This window comes from Euprymna scolopes, chromosome 5 (genome assembly GCF_053919585.1).
Source record: "Euprymna scolopes isolate OS-2025 chromosome 5, ASM5391958v1, whole genome shotgun sequence".
NCBI lineage: Eukaryota > Metazoa > Mollusca > Cephalopoda > Sepiida > Sepiolidae > Euprymna > Euprymna scolopes.
In genome coordinates, this window is record NC_136486.1 from 77,811,838 (window position 1) to 77,831,844 (window position 20,007).

The 20,007-nt window shown below is 36.9% G+C and overlaps 1 protein-coding gene across 4 annotated transcripts in view; it reads right to left on the minus strand.

Moving 5' to 3' along the window:
- LOC145276869 (activating signal cointegrator 1-like) overlaps positions 1-20,007 on the minus strand; it is a 158,541-nt gene that overhangs the window by 28,249 nt on the left and 110,285 nt on the right. For all 4 annotated transcript variants that reach the window (XM_080128272.1, XM_080128271.1, XM_080128274.1 and 1 more), the window contains one exon: positions 10,761-10,879. In XM_080128272.1, coding sequence (XP_079984398.1) covers positions 10,761-10,879 — 119 coding nt within the window. The remainder of the gene's footprint in view (positions 1-10,760; positions 10,880-20,007) is intronic.

The window sequence follows — 20,007 nt, forward strand, 5'->3', positions numbered from 1 at the left end:
TAGTCATTACAATTTTATTCTACACATTCTTTACGAAACATAACCATGTAAATTTTCAAGTTTTTCTACTTAATAAAAAATACTTTGCAGAAAATTAGTGTCAAATTTTATTTTTTTATTTTTAGGGAGTAATTGTTTTTAAGCAGTGTTTTTCTTCTAAAATTATAGTTTTTAAATCGGATAACCTACAAAGATTAATACGAGTAAATAATGTTACGGACTGATATGAAGCTGAGTCAGGGTGGATGACTCTAGGTCAGCGCTTCACCCTACGTTGTCCGTAACAAAATATAAAAATAAAAATAAAATAATGACAAGTAAAGTGTCGGCCACGATTTGTGACCTATTTGACACGTTGTCTGAGGTTCTCATTAGCACATTTTGTTCCGAACGATTCAAACTCAAAGCAAGAATGACAACACTAGAATCTTAAAACACAAATTTTATTCAACATCCTTAAATTTAATATCACACCGCAATAGGTTGGGGTGAGGTCGGATGATAAAAAAAAAACATCATAAAAGAAAGAAAAGAAAACAAGGTGACAAAAAAAAAAGAAGAAAAATATAAGAGAAAATATATATACGATTTCCATTATGGTATGACAGTTCGGCCAAAGACAAGGAGCGGGGATATCGGGATGGGGAAATCATAATAGTCACTTAACTTTATCCAATTGGACTTTCTTATTTCATAATGTCTCTGCAAAGTTCATCATTCGCGAGATTTTTCCTGTTCGGTTTCTTCTTGGATGGGGACGCCCGTCGACATGACAATATTTTTGTTCGTTTCAACCGTCTTCTTATTCATCTTTAATATCTTCGCCGTGAAGAATTCAACCAAAAGAATTCAACTCCCGTTTATTTCAGGAAAATCTGTTTACGCTGCGCTTTGGGCATTCCTGAGCACCACTGGCTCATAGCAAGTTTTTTTTTTTTGGTTCATTATTCATTCAAACATAAACAAAACAACTGGTCCATTTGACAATGTTCACTGCTCTCCGCAGTCTTTTTTTCTTTTATCTTTTTTTCTTGCCTCTCAAATTTTTTATGCGAACGCTATCGTTTTTCACCATTGACAAAACGCTCAGTTCAAAAACTGCTTTCTTTATTCGTCCGCATCGATTTCACTTTTTCTTCCTCTCCCTTTCCCTTAGCTTCGCTGACAGTGGGCTCTCTCGCGCATTGCATTTTCAGCGGGAGGGAGGGGTGTGTGTGTACGGCTCGAACGCTAGTGCGTTTATTTATTTGTTATTATTATTTATTTATTTTTTTTTATTGAATTTAAATTCACGCTCGGCGAAGGGGGGGGCATGCTTTCATATTTGATATTATATTTGAATTTAAATTCACCGATCGCCGTAGGCGTTCCCCAAGAGATAAAAAAAAAAAAAACTATTTCTTATTCCTTTATTATTATTTCTTAATTTATCAACCGATATCAACCAGCCTCTCTACCAATATAACAATAAGGAAACTCCTTTAAAGGTTTTTCGTTATTTGTGCATCTATGTTATTGTGCTAAAATAACTTTATTTAGAAAGCCATTCTTAATATGGGAAGGAGGTTGCATTGTAACTTTCACCTACAAATTTAACAGTAAAACACTATTAAAAATAGCATAGTAACATAGATACACAAGCACAGGTTTTTCAAACTCTAAACACTAAACATTCGTTTAAAATGGCACAGCTACATCAAGGATGAATCTCTTTATGGATAAATTCATGTTATCGAATGAGGAGCTAAAATCTGCATAAAAATGTCTAAACTAAACACTACTATGCCTCTGATTTGGTTTGGTCCTCTCTCTTCAATACATCTAATTCAACTCTACAAAGTTTTTCATTATTTCTTATAATTAGCATTTATTTTTTTACGTATGAAACTAGAAGATAGTCTAATACAGTTTCCTTCAGTTATAATCCATTTATTTATTTTACTTTTCAGATTAGAATATCAGTAAAAGCATGGCGTTCAGTTTTAACCCGTGGTTCATAATTTGCTGGTCCACCTTGTCATTTGGATGAAACAGTGCCCCCAACTTCACGACAAGTCATCCAGTTTAGTTATTTCTTCGAAAACAGTTATCCTCACTTAAAAAATAGTGAGATTTCTAAGTTAATTGCTAAGGAAATAATTAGTATTCGGCAAGCAGTCAATCCACAATTGCCCTTGTTAAGGTAACATTATATAGGACAGAAGGTCAATATATTTTGCTATAAGAGGGCCAAACAGATTGACAGGAAATCTCTTGCAGCAATCAAAGTGAAAAGAATGAAGGAACAGCTAGACAGACTGTTTGATATATCTTTTTGTAGCTGTAAATTTTCTGTCTTGAGATGTGATGACTTTGCAGTAAAGTGCAAGACAGAAAATTGTCAAAGGCACTTGTCCTAACAAGGAGGTCAAATTAATTCTATAGAATCACCTGCAATTATGTTTCTTTTTTGTGGAAAATAAAATAATATATTGGTATTTATTATGTAATCTGGCTATTATTAAACATGCAAATTTTCCACTTTTCAGGTTCCACTAGAAAAACTGCCATTTACAGCAATTTTTAAATTAATTGATGGAACAACAAAAAGTCTAACAACATTTACTGGTCCTTTGGGGAAACTTTGTATCAATAATTATCAATATTTGCCTCAAGTAGAATTCTAAAAAATTAGTGTCCCTTCCGATCATCATTATCTGACAGCAGAAGAAACAAATAATTTAAGTGTGAAGACCAGAGTCTATTTTTGAGAGTATACTGTTGGTATTTCTCGAGAAGTTAAACCAAGATATGCAGCTTAGAAAATTGGGACCTAAAATCAAGCAAGATGGCTAACGTGTCTGATATAATGGACTGATCCAACACCCCTCAAATGAATGGACTGTTACGTCTATAAAAAGACAAGCAAACTCTCCTCACGTGGGAGACAGAATTTAGTACTAAGCTGTCAATGGATGCTTAGAAATGTGTGTACCTTTTTACCTAAATAAACCCTTTCTGTACAACCCCAGTAATAACTTGTTATTCATATAATCTACGATATACCAACTGGCGACGAAGAATTCGAACGAAACTCACTAAAAAACAAAGCGAAGGAATAAGCACACAAGAAGATTAACGAGCAGAAAACAAAAGAAATCCAAAGAAGGAAGAAGAAAAAAAAAACTTCGACAGAGCCAACATTTAAAAAGTAAGTGTTTCAGTTGGTTACAGTGCTAAAAAAAAAAAAAAAAAATTGACATTTTGAAGCGAACATTTTTTTGAAAAGAATATTTAAAAAAAAAAAAAAAAAGTGTCCATTTCAAGTTTTATTCGGCTGGAGGTGTTTTTTTTTTTTCCTTCGGAAGGACATTGTGCTTTTAATTCATTGAATTTATAGGACATATGAGTTAATCTTGTGTTTAATTGTGTTGTTTTGTAAAAAAAAAAAAAAAAAAAAAATTTTTTTTTAACATGGAGCAATTAGCGGAATTAACTAGAACTATGCAATCGGCATTGTTTGCACAACAAAAACAAATGGAATTACTTCAGCAACATCAGTTGAAGCAAAGCGAAATACTACAGAGTATTTTAACACAGCAGAAAGACTGTCGTTTCACTCCTGAAGGAATAGCAAATTCTTTATCCGAATTTGTATACGAGCCGACAAATGGGTTAACTTTTCCGGCATATTTTCGGAGATACGAAAATATTTTTGCTAAGAGATGTCAGTCTTGGACAGATGAAGGGAAGATTATCCTTCTTCTTCAAAAACTTGGATCTCAGGAAAATACAAAGTATATGAATTTTATCCTGCCAAAGAAACCTGAAGAGATTTCTTTTAGTGAAACAATAAAAATATTGTCAAACATTTTCAGTGAACGAGATAGTCTATTCTATACACGTTATAAATGTTTAAATATCACGAAGCAGGAGGACGAAGATTTTATTACTTATGCAGGGAAAGTGAATGTTCATTGTGAATCCTTTAAATTAAAAGACCTCAAAGAGGATATGTTTAAAAGTCTAATCTTTGTGCAAGGTTTAACAGCCTCTAAAGATAAGGATATTCATTCAAGGATATTATCCATTATGAACCAAGACACAGAAATAACGTTACAAAAAGTTACGGAAGAGTGTCAGAAACTGTTAAATTTAAAGCAGGACAATACAAGCATCGAAGGAAAAAATTTTGAAGAAAAAAATATGGAAAAAAAAATGGAAAGGGTGATGAAATGTGCACACGAAAAATCCTGTAAGACATGTGGGGGAAAAAACCACTTCACTAAAGATTGTTATTTTAAATACAAAATATGTAACAAATGTAATAAAAAAGGCCATAAATCAACGGTATGCAGGAAAGGAAAATACCGAAAAGCAGAAATAAAGACCATTGGTTCTAAAAATGAGTCTAGGTGTGATAAAAGAAAATATATTAAAATTAATGGCTGTAATGTGAACTGTCTTCTAGATACGGGAAGCGACATAAGTATAATTGACGAAGTAACTTGGAAGAAAATTGGGTTTCCAAAGTTACAAAATACAAAAAAAATTGCCAGAAATAAACTAAAATTTAAGGGTGAATTTTTTACCAATGTGTCTCTAAAGGAGAATGCTGTGAAAATCAAGTTATATGTCGTACCGGGGAAAAATTCTAATTTGTTCGGTATAGACTTAATGATTCTTTTTAATTTATGGGGAAAACCCATAAGCTCATTTTGCAATAAAGTAAGTCTGGCGGGTTTAGAAAAGTCTAAACTACCAGGAAAGTTTATTGACGAATTAAAAAAAGACTTTAAAGAGGTATTCTCTGAAGGTTTGGGTTGCTGCACGAAAACGGAGGTGAAATTTGAACTAAAGGACGAAGCTAAACCAGTTTTCAAACCCAAAAGAAAGGTTCCATATTCAGCATTAGAAACTATAGAGAAAGAATTAAAGAGACTTCAAGATATTGGAGTAATAGAAAAAGTGGACTACTCTGAATGGGCTTCACCCACGGTTTACGTTAAGAAAAATAATAAAATCAGGATATGCGCGGACTTTTCGACAGGTCTAAATGATTGTCTCAAGGAGCATAACTACCCGCTCCCTACCCCAGAGGAAATTTTTTCGAAGTTAAGCGGAGGAAAAATTTTTTACAAAAATTGATTTGTCTGAAGCGTATTGGCAAGTAAAAGTCCAGGAAGATTGTGCTAAGTACCTGACATTAAATACCCATAAAGGACTATTTTCACTAAAACGTTTGCCTTTTGGTTTAAAAGTAGCCCCAAATTTGTTCCAGCAAATTATGGATACAATGTTAGCAGGTTTGGATTTTGCTATGGCTTATCTAGATGACATCCTTATAAGAAGTAAAAATGTGGAAGAGCATAAGATCCACATTGGCAAAGTATTCGAGAGAATATCAAACTATAGATTGAAAGTGGCTCTCGAAAAATGTAATTTTGGGATGGACAAAATTGAATATTTGGGACAGGTGATTGATTGAAATGGTAGAAAACCTAATCCTAATAGAACTGAAGCAATCAAAAACATGCCTAGACCAGAAAATATAGTGCAGCTACAGTCATTTTTGGGACTAGCAAATTATTATAATTCTTATATCCCAAATATGCATGAACTAAGAGCACCTTTAAACGAATTATTGAAAAAGAATAAAAAATGGCTCTGGACAAAAGAATGTGATGAAGCATTCCTAAAGATTAAAAAATGTCTGTTATCGGATTTAGCACTAGCTCACTACGATCCGAAAAAAGAATTAATTGTAGCAGCAGATACGAGCGAATACGGTTTAGGTGCTGTGCTACTACACAGACTCAAAGATGGATCGACTAAACCAATTATTCATGCCTCAAGGGTTTTGCTACCCGCAGAAAAAAATTATAGTTAGATAGAAAAAGGTCTGGCAATTGTATACGCCATGAGGAAATTTCATAGGTTCATCCATGGAAGATTTTTTATATTGGAAACGGACCACAAACCTTTGTTATCGATTTTTGGTTCCAAAAAAGGAGTTCCTACTCATACAGCTAATAGGTTACAAAGATGGAGCATGATTCTGTTAAACTACAATTTTAAAATGAAACACCTAGCATCTAGCAAAATTGCACATGCAGATGGTTTGTCCAGGTTGATCCCAAATAAAACTGAATTACTTGAAGAAACTGTTATAGCTGCACTAAAAGAAGAAAATGAACTAACAGATATATTAATAAATACTGTTAGGGAATTTCCGGTAACAATTGAGGAAATAAAGAAAGCAGCAAGAACAGATAAATACATTAACAAGATAAAAAAACAAGTGGGACAAAAAGAAAAGAAGAGGAAAGGATTAACAGTTTTTCCATTTTCAAAGTGCGATGAAACTCTAATGTACGCAGATAGAGTGGTAATACCTCAAGTATTACAGAAGAGAATTTTAAAAGAATTCCACATGGGACATCCTGGAATCTCCAGAATGAAAGCACTAATGAGAGCATATACGTACTGGCCTGGAATGGATCAGGACATAGAAAAAATGATAAAATTATGTAAGGGTTGCCAACTAGCAGCAAAAGCGCCGCCCACTAAGACGCAACCTTGGCCTAAAACAGATATACCATGGACGCGGATCCATATAGATTACGCAGGACCTCTAAAAGGATATTATTACCTGGTAATAGTAGATAGCATGTCGAAATGGCCAGAAATTTTTAAATTCAAACATCCTACAGCGGCAAACACAATAAAGGCGTTGGACGAGGTATTTGGGCGTTTTGGCGTACCAAAAACAATTGTTAGTGATAATGGCACCATGTTCAAAGGTCAAGAATTTAAGATCTACTGTGAGTCACTGGCCATAGAGCATGTCACAACACCAACTTATAGCCCTCGATCTAACGGACAAGCTGAAAGATTTGTCGATACTTTTAAACAAGCGTTAAAAAAGAACGATAACATCGACACTGAAGAAAAAAGTCTTCAGAAAATTTTAGCAGTGTACAGGATAACGCCTAATCCGAATACAAATGCAAATGTCATGTTGATTTTCTGAAAAAAGTTGCAAATCGACCTGCCCTAATGCATAGTACTGTCAAGTTGAAAATTGAAGTGTGGCTAATCATCAAAGTGATTATTTATCAAGATGTGTATTAGTACAAGTATATGAAAAAATATATGTCCATGGAACTAAAAACCAAGATTGATTGAATTCCTTTATTCTTTGTGGTCTTCCATATCTTTATTACTATTATTATGATCATGATTCCCCTCTCCCACAAAAAAGACATTGTACACAGGAAAACAGATAAAAATAAGTTTTTTTTTTCTTTCTTTGACCTTATACACTGTGGAAATGCATTTTAAAAAATTTTTATTATGTGGAAAATGACTCATGTTTTGTTTTTTGCTTTGTTTTTTTGTTTTCTGTTTTGTACTAGCAATACGCATGAAAAAAATTAAATGGCTTAAAATATTTCAATATTGATATATATAGAAAGAGTTTGATAAGCCAAGAAAGAATCTTTAAATTTTTAAAATCCAATTAAAATCAAGGAAGTTATGACTTTATGTGCCCTGTGTGTTTGATTTTCCCTCTCTTTAAGACCATATCCATTTTGTCACATTTTTTGCACTACTTTTACAGTAAAAATGCAATATCTTTGTTAAAACACAAGATTAAGCAATGAAATTTGCCATAGGAGTGTATTTTTGTGCAAGGAATCTGAATATGCTACTGAAAATCTCCAGAAATGAATGGTTCCCAAATAATCTGCAGTAAATGCACATAAATATGCTGCGATTGCTTAAAAATGCCATGTATTCATTAAAAGAAAAGAAGTTAGAGAACTCAAAGTTTAGTTGTAATGCATTTTATGTGCCAAAAACTGAAATCGAAATCTAGGATTGGTTAAAAATTAATATATATATTTTTCTTTAGTATTATTGTAGATTAACACCTTCTGTTACCCCTCCCCATCTGACCACCTCTCCAAAATATGTGATTCTACCTTTATAGACATTTGCATGTGAACAACTTGAAAAACTTTAAAAGATAAACAAAAATTATTTTAGAATTTAATGTAAAATGATTTCCCATTTTGAATCATTCGAGCGTTTTAGGGCAGTTACCCTCCCCCTTTCCTATGATAGATAAATCCTGAGTGTTTTTTTGTTTGTTTTCTAAAAGGCGATTATGCATTGTTTTAAGAGGGTCTTTGTGCAATTATGAGAAGGTGGGGAGGTTGCCACTCTGACTTTGGGTTAATGATAGGGCTAAGGAAAATTATGTGTGAACATCCTGAAGACTTGATAGAAACAAAACAAAATCAATTTTAGAATTTAGAGTGGGGGTTGGTTTCACATAAATGTAAAATAATTCACCATTTCAAGACGATCCTAGCGTTTTAGGACAGTTGACTAATTTATTTTTTTATGGGAGATTAATCATGTGCACTTTCTTTAAACGTTTTTTTATGCTTTTTATTTTTTTACGCTTATATGAGCTCACAGAGGAAGTTTGCCACTTGTACTTAGCGTTATTATTAAGGCTTTTAGGAGGAGGCTTGCCACTCATACCTAGGATTAGACATAGAATTAAGCAAGTTTTTTTGTTATTTTTAAGAGGGTGTTTGATACCCATTGTAGAATTATGACAAACAGACAAAAATAAATGTTACTTAAAAAAGTGACGTCCCTCTAACAGAAAACATGATGCTTGGAAAAATATCAAGTATTTAAATTCTATTTAAATATAAAAAAAGAAACAAATTTTTGCTAAAGCTGACAAATTGTTAAAAATTTTGAATTAATGTTATTTTGATTTTTATTTACATTTCATGTCTTTTCCTACCGTTTTTATTTTTTAACTGAGCACCTCATACAAATATTTAAATATTGATTATTTTTTTATTTTATTTATCGGGTAGATTAGTTTCCATTCGATAATTCACTGAAAACATTTTTTAAGGGACAAAAATTAGAAGTGTGTGTACCGTTCGTACACGTGAACCAAAACAATGATAGTTCACATTTTCACTTGTTAAAATATTTTAAAATTTACTACTACACAATTTTTAAAAATATTTGTATGGTTGATAACAAAATAGCTCTAACTAAACATGTAAGAATTTTTTATTTATAACCAGATTTTCAATTAAAAAAAAAAAATCGATTTGAAATAAAAATAAACAACAAAAACAAAACGTCTGTTTATACCATGTTATCGCTGCTGCTATTATCACTACTACTACAGAAGTCTTGATTCAAATTCATAACGATTATTTTTGGATATTATGTTTTTAAATTGCTACGTACCACTAGAGAAAACACTGTTCAATCATCTTTTTAACGAATAAGCATAGTAAAAAGATTGTTTTATTTAATAGTGAGTGTCCAAAGAAAATTTTTTTAAATTTTCAATACTCATCATTTTGAAATCTTTTTTTTTAACACAACAAAAAAACGAGTCGTCAAATGAATTTCGGACACTCAAAATTATTAAAAATGACATCTCTTTTGGCTAATTTCCAAATTTCATTAAAAAATTCTTCACAGAAACATGGTACGAATGTTTAGAAATCAGGGGGGGGGGGCGTTACAAAATCTTACCGAAAATGCAGTTTTATGATGTTCACATTTTTATCACTTCATTTGCTTAAAACTCTAAAAATATATAATGTATGTTATTATTTACTAATTCATTTGAAAGTATATTCATTTCTGAACAAAATGGTGGTATTTTGAAGACTTAAAGTGCTTTGGTTTTTAAAATATGACTATTTTAGTAGAAACCCCTTGAAATCTGTGATTATCCAAAGCGTTTTAACGGCCATGTGTATTGTTATTTGTACATGTGGCTGTGGTGGTAGAGAGATGTGGAGTGAAAAATGTATTCATAATCCATCTTTCCTTTTCCCATTTTCCAAAAATGTATACATACATTTTTGGAAAGTTTTGAAGTTTGAAAATGCTAGAAAATATCAGGTTCCCAGAACTTGACCTGTGAAGTCAATTCTGGCAAAACAAAGAACTTGAAGTTATATATAAACAAATGTTTTTGTGGGGAGAGAGAAGAGAGAACGTAGACTAGACATGTATTCCCTCACTTTCGCCCCCCCCCCCCGCCTCCACATCTCTATTCATAACAGAAGCGCATGGTTGTCGAAATAAACAATATTGTTGATAAACTGAAATTGTTAATTCTCTACTGAAACCACATGTTTTAACAAGCATGTCACTAAGGTACAGAAAAACCGACGAATAGCAAGTATACATTTGTATGGACAAAAACACCCAAGTAAAATTATACATACATTTTCCATACTGTTCATAATCCAACAGATAAAAACATATACTCGTTCATAATCCAACAGATAAAAACATATACTCGTTCATAATCCAACAGATAAAAACATATACTCGTTCATAATCCAACAGATAAAAACATAGGAGGAAGTGATAAGGATTTGAGAAATAAAGCTCTGGTTACTCAGGAAGTTATTTTCTAAAAGCCGTACGACATAAAACATAATAATTAACAACTCAGTAACAGGAATTTATTCATAATAGTTTAATTCAACTAAATGACATTTTTATTTAAAATAGAAAAATACAGAACAATATTAAATTAAAAAGAAGCAAATTATTCAGCATAATATTTTAAGTTAATTTTTACAATTTTATGAAAGTTACTTTTGGTAATTTGAGAAGTAAACCAATTTTATAAAATCTTTCACAGGAGAGGGATCACTTCTTTCATAATTCTGATGAAAACAAAAACAAAGAATGCTAAAAATATTTACCAAATTTCCACAAAAAAGACAAACTCCAGCTCCTTCCTGAGCGCACACAATCCGACCACACTCCAAACAGTTGTTAATAAGTTCATGCTTCATTCCTTGACATTCACAAACATGTCGACCTGTCAAAAAAAGATAGAAAAAATTATTCTTTCATTTTCTTTTGTTGCAACTATTTTTAAAAAAAAAGTAATTTAATTGTTTTATTTTCAATTTTATTCCTCCTCTTGAAGTCAAATCTATGATTCTATTAAAGCCGAGTTAATAAACGCATATACTTTTTTCAATAATTTTAATTAAAAAAAATACATATCTGTCACTTTTTAGATCGAGTTATGCTTGAAAAATAATCTAATTTGATTGTTTAAAATTAGCTTTAATTTGTAATTAACTCACCAACTATATTTTCTCACAACTTTGATTTTCCCACAGTTTGATACTTCTATTATGGAACTGATACTGATCTTTAACATAACTTATTGTAAACAAATGTATAGAAAGAATAAATTAAAACCAATATACAGGTGTTGATGAAAAAAATACCCTGGTATTTTTTTCATCAAGACACAAAGGACACTATAAAGAATATTAGCATCCACTATCTTTATCTAACTGACCGCTGAGAGCTCATTTTCTACCATGAACACATTTCTCCTATCAGGCATGCAGTTTGGGAGAAGTTTTCAGATGTCAAAGAAAGAAAAGTGTCCCATTTCATTCCCACCCTGGCTTAATCTGTTAAAATTATAAACGCCACATTTCACTATTTTTACAATAGTATATTTAAAAACTATTTTCATTTACTTTCCAAAGTAAATTAAGTATATCTTATATTTAAAACTATTTACATTTTTGTTTTACTTTTTAAAATAAAATTAATGTTAAAGTGTAGTATCTGTTCTGATACGGTGCTCAATCTTTTCTCCCCCTCGCTCACTTGAGGAAAAATCATTCCAAATTGAAACCAAAATAAAAATTGTCACACTCTAAAGTGCTCATTTTTGAGGAGTTGGACTTTTCTGACATTAAGAAGTGGACACCAATTCCTAAAAAGTATATTTATTACAAAACAATTTTTTTTCATGGACAATGTAAGAAAATATATATATATATATATATTTTTAGTTACATATAAGTTAATTTATTTTGTAATGAACAATTAAAAAATAACAAACAATTTGTAAAATATATATTAACTCAAATATAATTTTGTGCTTCTACACAATATGGACCAAACTAAACACTTCTGATGAACATTATTTGAGGTTGGGGTAAAAAAACTAAACTTATTTGCTTATATTGTTTAGCAGTATGCTTGGCCTTCAAGCCAACCTTGTTTGTAATCTTTGCATTTTTGGTTTAACATTAATTGTAATTTTTTCAAATAAACAAGATCAGTGGTATATCTGTTCCTACATACTTTTTTTTTAGCTATCGTCCAAGCTGTTTTGATGACACATTCTGACAAGCTCCTTTCCTTTTGTTAGGCTAGCGTCCTGTCCACAGCTCCTGCTTTGTCTTTCTCTGCTCTCCTCCCGCAGGAAGGGATCTGAGATGATAACCACAACCTTCTGGGTGGCTAGGAGGCGATCAAAGAGAGTCCTGCCTTTCGTCACCTTGGATACACCCAAAAACCACCTCCTGGGGCTGAAAAGGAAGGCATGGAGGGACTCCTTCACATTTCAGCACTATACATGTACTTCGCCATGTGGACATCCTACTACTCACCAAAAGCGGATGCGGAGAGACTCTTCCTCAAAGACATGAAGTGTGGTTAATACCCAAATACGAGGACAAGGGAAAGAGTCGGGTATAGGTAATCAATGTACCACCTGAGATACTTGCAGAACTCCTGGTAGCTCTCTTCAGCCAGTTTAGCGAGGTGGAGCAAGAGTCCCTGGTACGGTCAAAAACCGGCCTACACCTGGGCTGCTATAAAGTGGTCATGAGGCTGAAGAAAGAGTTTCCTGGCAATACCGGCGGTGCTGATCTTCAAGGTCATAAGCATGCTGGTAGTGGTAGAGGGCTGTCATTTGCATATGACCCAAAAGGACAACTCTGAGCCAACCTATGCCAAAGATGGTCCCAACTCCTAAGACAGCCCCAGCTCCAAAAACCAAGCAAGCTGCTGCCGCTCCTGCAACCTCAGCACCAACCCCCAACTCCCCTGAAATCCAAAACTGTGAAAGAAGCAAATAAGAGGAATGGAGCATGGTGCTGGGCAGGAAACAGAAGTCCACAACTCCTTTCACACCGCCCAGCCACCAGCTCAACAACCGAGGCAGCAACGACAGCAGTCTCCGCAACCGGAACAGCAGCAACAACAGTAGTCGGAAAAACCACAAAAGTCCTCACGCTTAACAAGCAAGAGAGGGGACAAAGAGAAAAACAGAGCTCCTCCAACGAGGAGGAAATAGCCAATGAAGAGAAATTAATAAAAAGACCAACTTCCCCAGGGCTCAATCAAAAAAGACAAAAAAAATAAGGACATAGATAAGGTGGCCCATATGCACCCTCCCAAACAAATGAAACACACATACACAACCAAATCCCCCACCCAAAGCAACAAGAACACATACACCAACTTCGCACAGTCATCCTCCCCTTCAGAGGAAAAGACACCAAAGTCTTCCCCTTCAAAACTAGGGAGGACGTCTGCAAAATCAACCCCCAATCTGCTGGCTGGGATTTGGTATTCCAACAGAGGACCAGTCTTAAACCTCTGTCGGATCTCCACCAGATAGAGGGTAAGACGCCTCCTTCGTAACGACCTGCATCAGATCGCCAGCCAAAAACCTGATCTGGCAGATGCCGGAAGCCGTGAGCCTATCAAAAATTTTTCCTAATTAAAGACAATGACCCTTTCCTGGACAAACTTTTACTCAAATGCAAGGGAAGGGTCTTAGTTTTAGTGCATTCATCACTATACAGGGCCTTAAAGCTAACATTCCTCCTGGTAATTGGTAGCAGCATGAACAGTCAAAAAGACTTTGGAATCGGGAGCGACAGTGCCATCATGTCTTAACTTGGCGAGTCTGACTGTGAGGGGTTGAGGTCCTCCAACCGCGCAGCTCACTCTGGCAGGACTTCTTGCACCTAGGAGTGGATGTGATTGCACTACAGGAGACACACTTTGTTTCATCCAGGGAGCGTCACGTGTCTTCTCAGCACATGGCAATCTCTGAGAAAACACATCCTGTTTGTTGCGGTCAGTGTTGTGCATAGGGACGAAGAGGACAGATTGATCATGGACGATGTTGCCATCAAACAGTGCACCTTTCAGGTCATCATGGTTCATGCGCTTAACACCACTCAAAGAGGGTCTCTTTTTTTCCGGCAGCTCGATGTGTTCATTGCGTGTCCAAAGCAGGTAGTTCTAGTGGAGGATTAGAATGCAGTAGATGGTGAGTTCAGTTTCAGCTGGACAGATGACCTGGTTCAACTTCTCAGTGTGTGGTTTATGCCAAGTCTCCAGCTAGAAAAGAATTGGTACGGTCAAAGGTCGTTACCGTGGTCGCCTCTTGGCAGCAAAGAAAACTTTCCTTAAAAGGTAGAGCGGAGGTGTCTTTCCTTTATACTCTACCAGCCAGCAATATTTCCCCTGCCTACGAAGCATCTAAAGGCTCTCTGTACAAGATGCTCTGGAACGAGGGAAGGCATTAGGTTCGCAGACAGGTCTATATCCAAAGTCTTTGTGAGAGAAGCTTGAAAATGCCCCACTTGAAGTGTCATCACGATGTTGAAAAGCTGGCCTTCTTGAGTAAAACGTTGACGGGGAGTCTGCGTGGGACACTGCGATGAGGCCGCCTTTCCCGACCTTATCATCAACTACACGGTCAAGGCACACCAAAGGCTGTGGGGCAACACACAGTTCCTCAGAGAATGACAAGCCATGCTAAAGAGGCTACCTAGGTCCAGAGACCTTTTGCGGGCTTTGAGAAAGCAACTATATAAGGAATTACTCAAGGGAGGGCCGCTGCCGACCCGCTCATCGAGCGTCTGAGGTTGTCAGAGAAGATCCACTCCTAGTGGAACTGGGCGCCAAATACGGGAATAATGAACAACTCCGAATTCTCCTTGACCTGGTGACTGTTCCAAAGTACGTTGCCCCCTCAACGTCATACAACACAGTGCCAAACTAGTGAATTCACTCAAGTGTCCCCACTGCAAAACTTCAGCAGAAGAAACACAGAAGCACGACTGCAGTGAACTCCATAGGTGCTGAACGTATCAATAGGGTGACGGCTCGGATCGATCCTGAGAATACTTGCCTGATGAACATGACCTTTGTCGTGCACAATGCAAGGCCACTGTGGAACAGGGAGAAACAAATCATGTTTTTTGTGATTGTGACCATAGCCAGAATGGTTGTGTGGATGTTGAGACTGAATGAGAAGCATGGAGTGGAATGCTGGGCAGATCAGGATCTGGTCGCGTGCTTTAAACACCAATTAAAGGTCAAGATCAGCACTGATAAGAGATTACATTCCATGGCTTTTGAAAAATGATGGATTAACGCAGCAAGCTTGTGCGTACGAAGAGGAGTCAAGTTAGAGTATCTATTCCCTACGCGCGGCTCCTAGTCTTCCCGGACTCCAGTCCTAGTAAAGTAAGGTAAGGTAAGTTGCCTATCACCCCCCCATTCATTGTTCCCCCCTCCCCGTCTCGTTTTCTCTAAACTTGGAGTGCAACCCCCCCCCCACCAACTTCCCCATTTTTATTTTATCCCAAACTTAGTTTTTAAAGCCCCTTAGGGATCGACCTGCTTGTTTTTGGCCTTCATTAAGCTGGAAAACAGTGGATGGTCTGCCACATAGCCGGGGTTAGGAGGGCCCTACAATTTTTTCTTTTTAGATTGTTTTACAGCATTCAACTTTCAGTCCCCTGCTAGTATTAGTACAAGAAATCGATGGAAGACAAAGTTCTGTCTTTCATCGATTCTGACCTCCGGGAAAACCGTCTCTGGGGACTGAAAAAGGAGAAAATGGCAGAGCTTCTCCAAAAGCTAAATATACTTGCCAAGTATATACATCAGAGGAGCTATGTATTGCTCCCCAACAAAGACGATGCTGACAGATTCTCAAGCAGGGAACTTAAATGCAGTGCTGCCAGAGTACCAAGGTAGGAGAAGAACTTGGGTACAAATTTTCAATGCTCCAGCCGAATGCAGAATTACTGGGAGCCTTCCTCAGATAGTTTAGAGAGGTGGAGCAGGTGGAACCCATATGCTCCAAAAACAGTGTCCACCTGAGCAGCTACACAGTTGCAATGAGGTTGAGAAGGGAAGGTTTCCTAGGCATACCGGCGGCCATAACTTTCAAGGAGACTAACATGACAGTGGCCGTTGATGGTTGACACCTTCACTGTTGGTTCTGTCAGAACCAGGGCCATATGACAAAGAACTGCCCCAAAAAAGCAGTGTTGAGCCAACCTGCACCACAGTTCTGGCAGCGAGGGCAGTGATAGTCACTGAAACCAAAGAATTGCCGACACCAGCCCTGAAGTCGACAAAGCCCAGTGAGGAAACGAAAGGTCAGTGGAGCATGGTGGTAAGGAATAAACAGAAGAACGCATCCATCTCTGCTACAACCTCATCACCTACTCAACAGCAGCAGCGGCAACAAAAACCGCAGCAGCAGCAAGGTCTACCGGCACAAGCGAGCCCACGATTATGGAGGATGCCACATCAACACCCTCCAACAGGGGCAAGCGGAAGCTTCCAGTCTCTCCACCTGAGTCAGAAGAGGCACTGTCCGAAGAGGAATTGGAGACCAACATCTCAACTCAGGTTGAGAACAAAGACAAGAGGGGGAGGAAGAAGCATAAGAAGAGCAGAGAGGCAGCTCCCAGTCCAGCCCCTCTGAAAGACTCAACAGAGACTTCGAAGGAGGAGAAACTTCAGCCCCCAAACACCTCTCCAGCTGAGAAGACTACCCTGCCTCTTACTACAACTCCCCCAAGACTCTCCACATACTCCTTCCAAGGATAGGCCTTCGGACAAAAAACCAGAGCCAGAGAGACCTAAACCCACCCCTCCAGTCTGTACAGAACGGACAAAGAAATTTACGTTCCTGCCAGGAGACAAGTTGTGCGAAACTGGCCCTCTGCAAGCCTAACCAGACTTTAAGAGTAAGCAGAAAGTGTCCTACAATAAACTTAAAATCTTTGTCTATGTCAAGGGGGACAATGTTACACTCCACAAAGCTCAAGGATGCTCCCGATGCTTACGACCTTTGTGAGAGGACACAGAGATGACAGGACAAGAGTGTTGTAGAACATGATAGAGAAGGGCAAGAAGGCAGTCCTGGACCAAAAACTAGTGGACGAAGAACACCCGTGGCTGAAGCAGCTGACAATGAGATGCAAAGGTAGGGTCCCTATTTACATTCATCCTTTGTTTTGAAGGGCATTTAAACTAATGTTTCCTTTGTAGGAGACAGATAAATTATGCACAAACTGCTCTTGGGCAGTCTTGATCAGGTCTGTCACGTCCTCATTCGCAAGGATTTCAGTCTTGTGTGCGACACTGCGTAAAGTTAGCGATTATGTCTTTGAACCTGGCTACGTTTAATGTGGTGAAAGAAATGAGATGTTGAACCAAAGCTGTGTGTGTGCCGAGAGATCTGGTGTCCCTCAAGGTAGATATCGCCACTATTTAGGAAACCCATGTTATTTCGGACAGGAATTGTCAGGTGCTGTTAAACGATTGATGTTTACTCAGCAATACCTACAAACCTACAGTCGTGAAATCTCCTTGCTAGAGGAACAAGAGTATAACGGATGAAAAGTGCATTATTTTCAGTTTGCATGTGGTTGTAATTTAAAGTAGAATTCCTCAATGTGAAAACTGAAATATGCCGTAACAATTTTCTTTGACAGCAATTAAAAGTACAAAATAATGGTAATTCAATAGGAAGCAAAAGAGAAATTTCCATATGCTTATCTCTATTTACATCAAATTCAGCACAAGTCAAAAAAGGCTACATGTTAACAGTGTGCCATGCCTATTATTTGAAAATATGGTGTCAACTGTGCATGTTCTATCAATAAGTTCTCACCGGCAAGCAAAAGAAGTTGTCTTAGTTTACAGTATAATTAAATTAATTATTAAACCATTTATGATATCAATCTGCGATAAATCGGCATTTGAAAATCTTAATTGGTTATCAAAGGCCAATTAATTGATAATCGGCCAATTTACTTACTGATGCATCCCTAGCAACAAAACTCTACGTATGGGTGAATACTGGCTCTGTAGCGAACTGATGGTATATTATATATATATATATATATATGAGAAAGTCAATCCAGGCCATGGAGAGAGAAAGCGTGTAAGATGTACATACTGTCTGTTGGCTCTTGCCCCACACATAGTAGCAGGGGACGTGAAGCGCGCCCCGAAGGGAGCGGTAAGTCCGTCGACCGCTCAGGTCGGGAACCAAATCGAAAAGGAAGGAAACAGTTCAGGTCTCTTGCTTTTGTAGTTGTTTCACGGTGGTTTTTTGCACATGGATTTCCTTCAAAGAGAAGTGACATTGCCCATGTGCGCATGCATGTGTGTGTATGCACATGAATGTGAGTGTATGTATGTGAATATATGTACGTGTGTGTACATGTTTGTGCGTATGTGTATGACAAGAAAAGTGGCATGAGATGTGAACGCGTGTTTTTGTGTGAGACTAGAAAAGGCTTGCACAATACTCCCCTTCCCAGGAAAAAAAATATGCAGTGCATATTTTTTTTTTTAAAATAAGTAATGTTTTGGGCAATTGATTTTTTGTCCCGTTTTTTTTGCTGTTGGTGTGGTTGTTTCAAAAACGGAGTGTGTTTGTAAAAAAAAAAAAAAAAAAAAAAAAAAATATTTACTTACGCGTGGAAAAGGCGTTTACTTTTTTTTTGGCTGACATTTGTTTGTTTTTTTTGTGCTAACCTGTGCAACGAGTTGCTTGGACAGTGAAGTACATTTTGCTGGTGTCTTTGCAAGTGGGTCTGCGGTAATGTGTACATCGTCTGTACAGGCGCTTGTTGCGCATTCGTTCGTGTTGAATGGTGGATGTGCAATTGCCAGTGTCTTTGCAAGTGAGTCTGTGGTAATGTGTGTACATTGCCTGTATGAATGCTTGTTGCACATTCGTTCGTATTGAACGGTGGGTGTGCAGTTGCAGGCTGTCAACAAAACTTCTAGTTGTGAGTTTATCCGTGTGCGTGGTGCATCTCAACTCATTGTTAATTCAACTTCATCCTATGTGTTGATAGGGATGTCCTGTTATTGTTACTGTGTAGTTGCATCTACTGTGCGGGATAGAATGTGTATAGGCCTATGTGATTTTGCTCCTCGCGTTTGTTGCAGGGTAATGTCAGGAAACAGTGAAAAATGTTTGTCGAGCTCAAATTTTTTAAAATTCGGTATGAAGTCGACAGCTCCATGTTTATTTTTCTTTGCCAAGTCTGACGAGAGATTTCGTCATTGTTGTTTGTCCGCTGCTGGAGAAATTCTCCGTTTCTTCGCCGTCTGTATACCCAACATTGCTTGCCTTTAGTCAAATAACAGGGTGATGTGTCAGTTGTCTGAAAAGGAAAAGAGTTCTGGAAAACCGAGGTCCGTTAGCGCGAAGAGGAATAAGGGGGTTCAATGCCATTGTTGCTTGTTGAGATTTTTGTCGATAGTAGTTCACTTGTTTTTCTTTGTTGAAAAGTTTTTGTTTTTTTTTGTTTATCAAATAAAATGCGCGCCTTGCTCAAAACAATTCATTTAAAAAAAGTACGGTCACCATGCGTGTTCGTTTCACGTCGGTCGGTCGCCGGTTTGTTGCGGGACTTGTGGCATATAAGGAAATGCGTGTTCATTTCACGTTCAGGTGTCACCAGTTTGTAGCAGACTGGTGGTATATTATATATATCCCCCAGTCATAAAAAATAGGAAAATTGAATTGAATTGAGAAAGAAACGAACAACGTGTTAAATTGAAATAAACGAACTAGAATTTATTTCATTAAGAAACAAATAAAAGAAAGGGTACAGCACGTGTTTAGTTTGGCGTGCGTCTCTCGCTGTTAGCTGGTGAGAGGGAAAGTCTATTGTTGTAGAGTGAGAGAGTGAGAAAGTCAATCCAGGCCACGGAGACAGAAAGCGTGTAAGGTGTAAGTACTGTCTGTTGGCTCTTGCCCCACACATAGTAGCAGGGGACGTGGAGCGCGCCCCGAAGGGAGCGGTAAGTCCGTTGACCGCTGGAGCCGAATCGAAAAGGAAG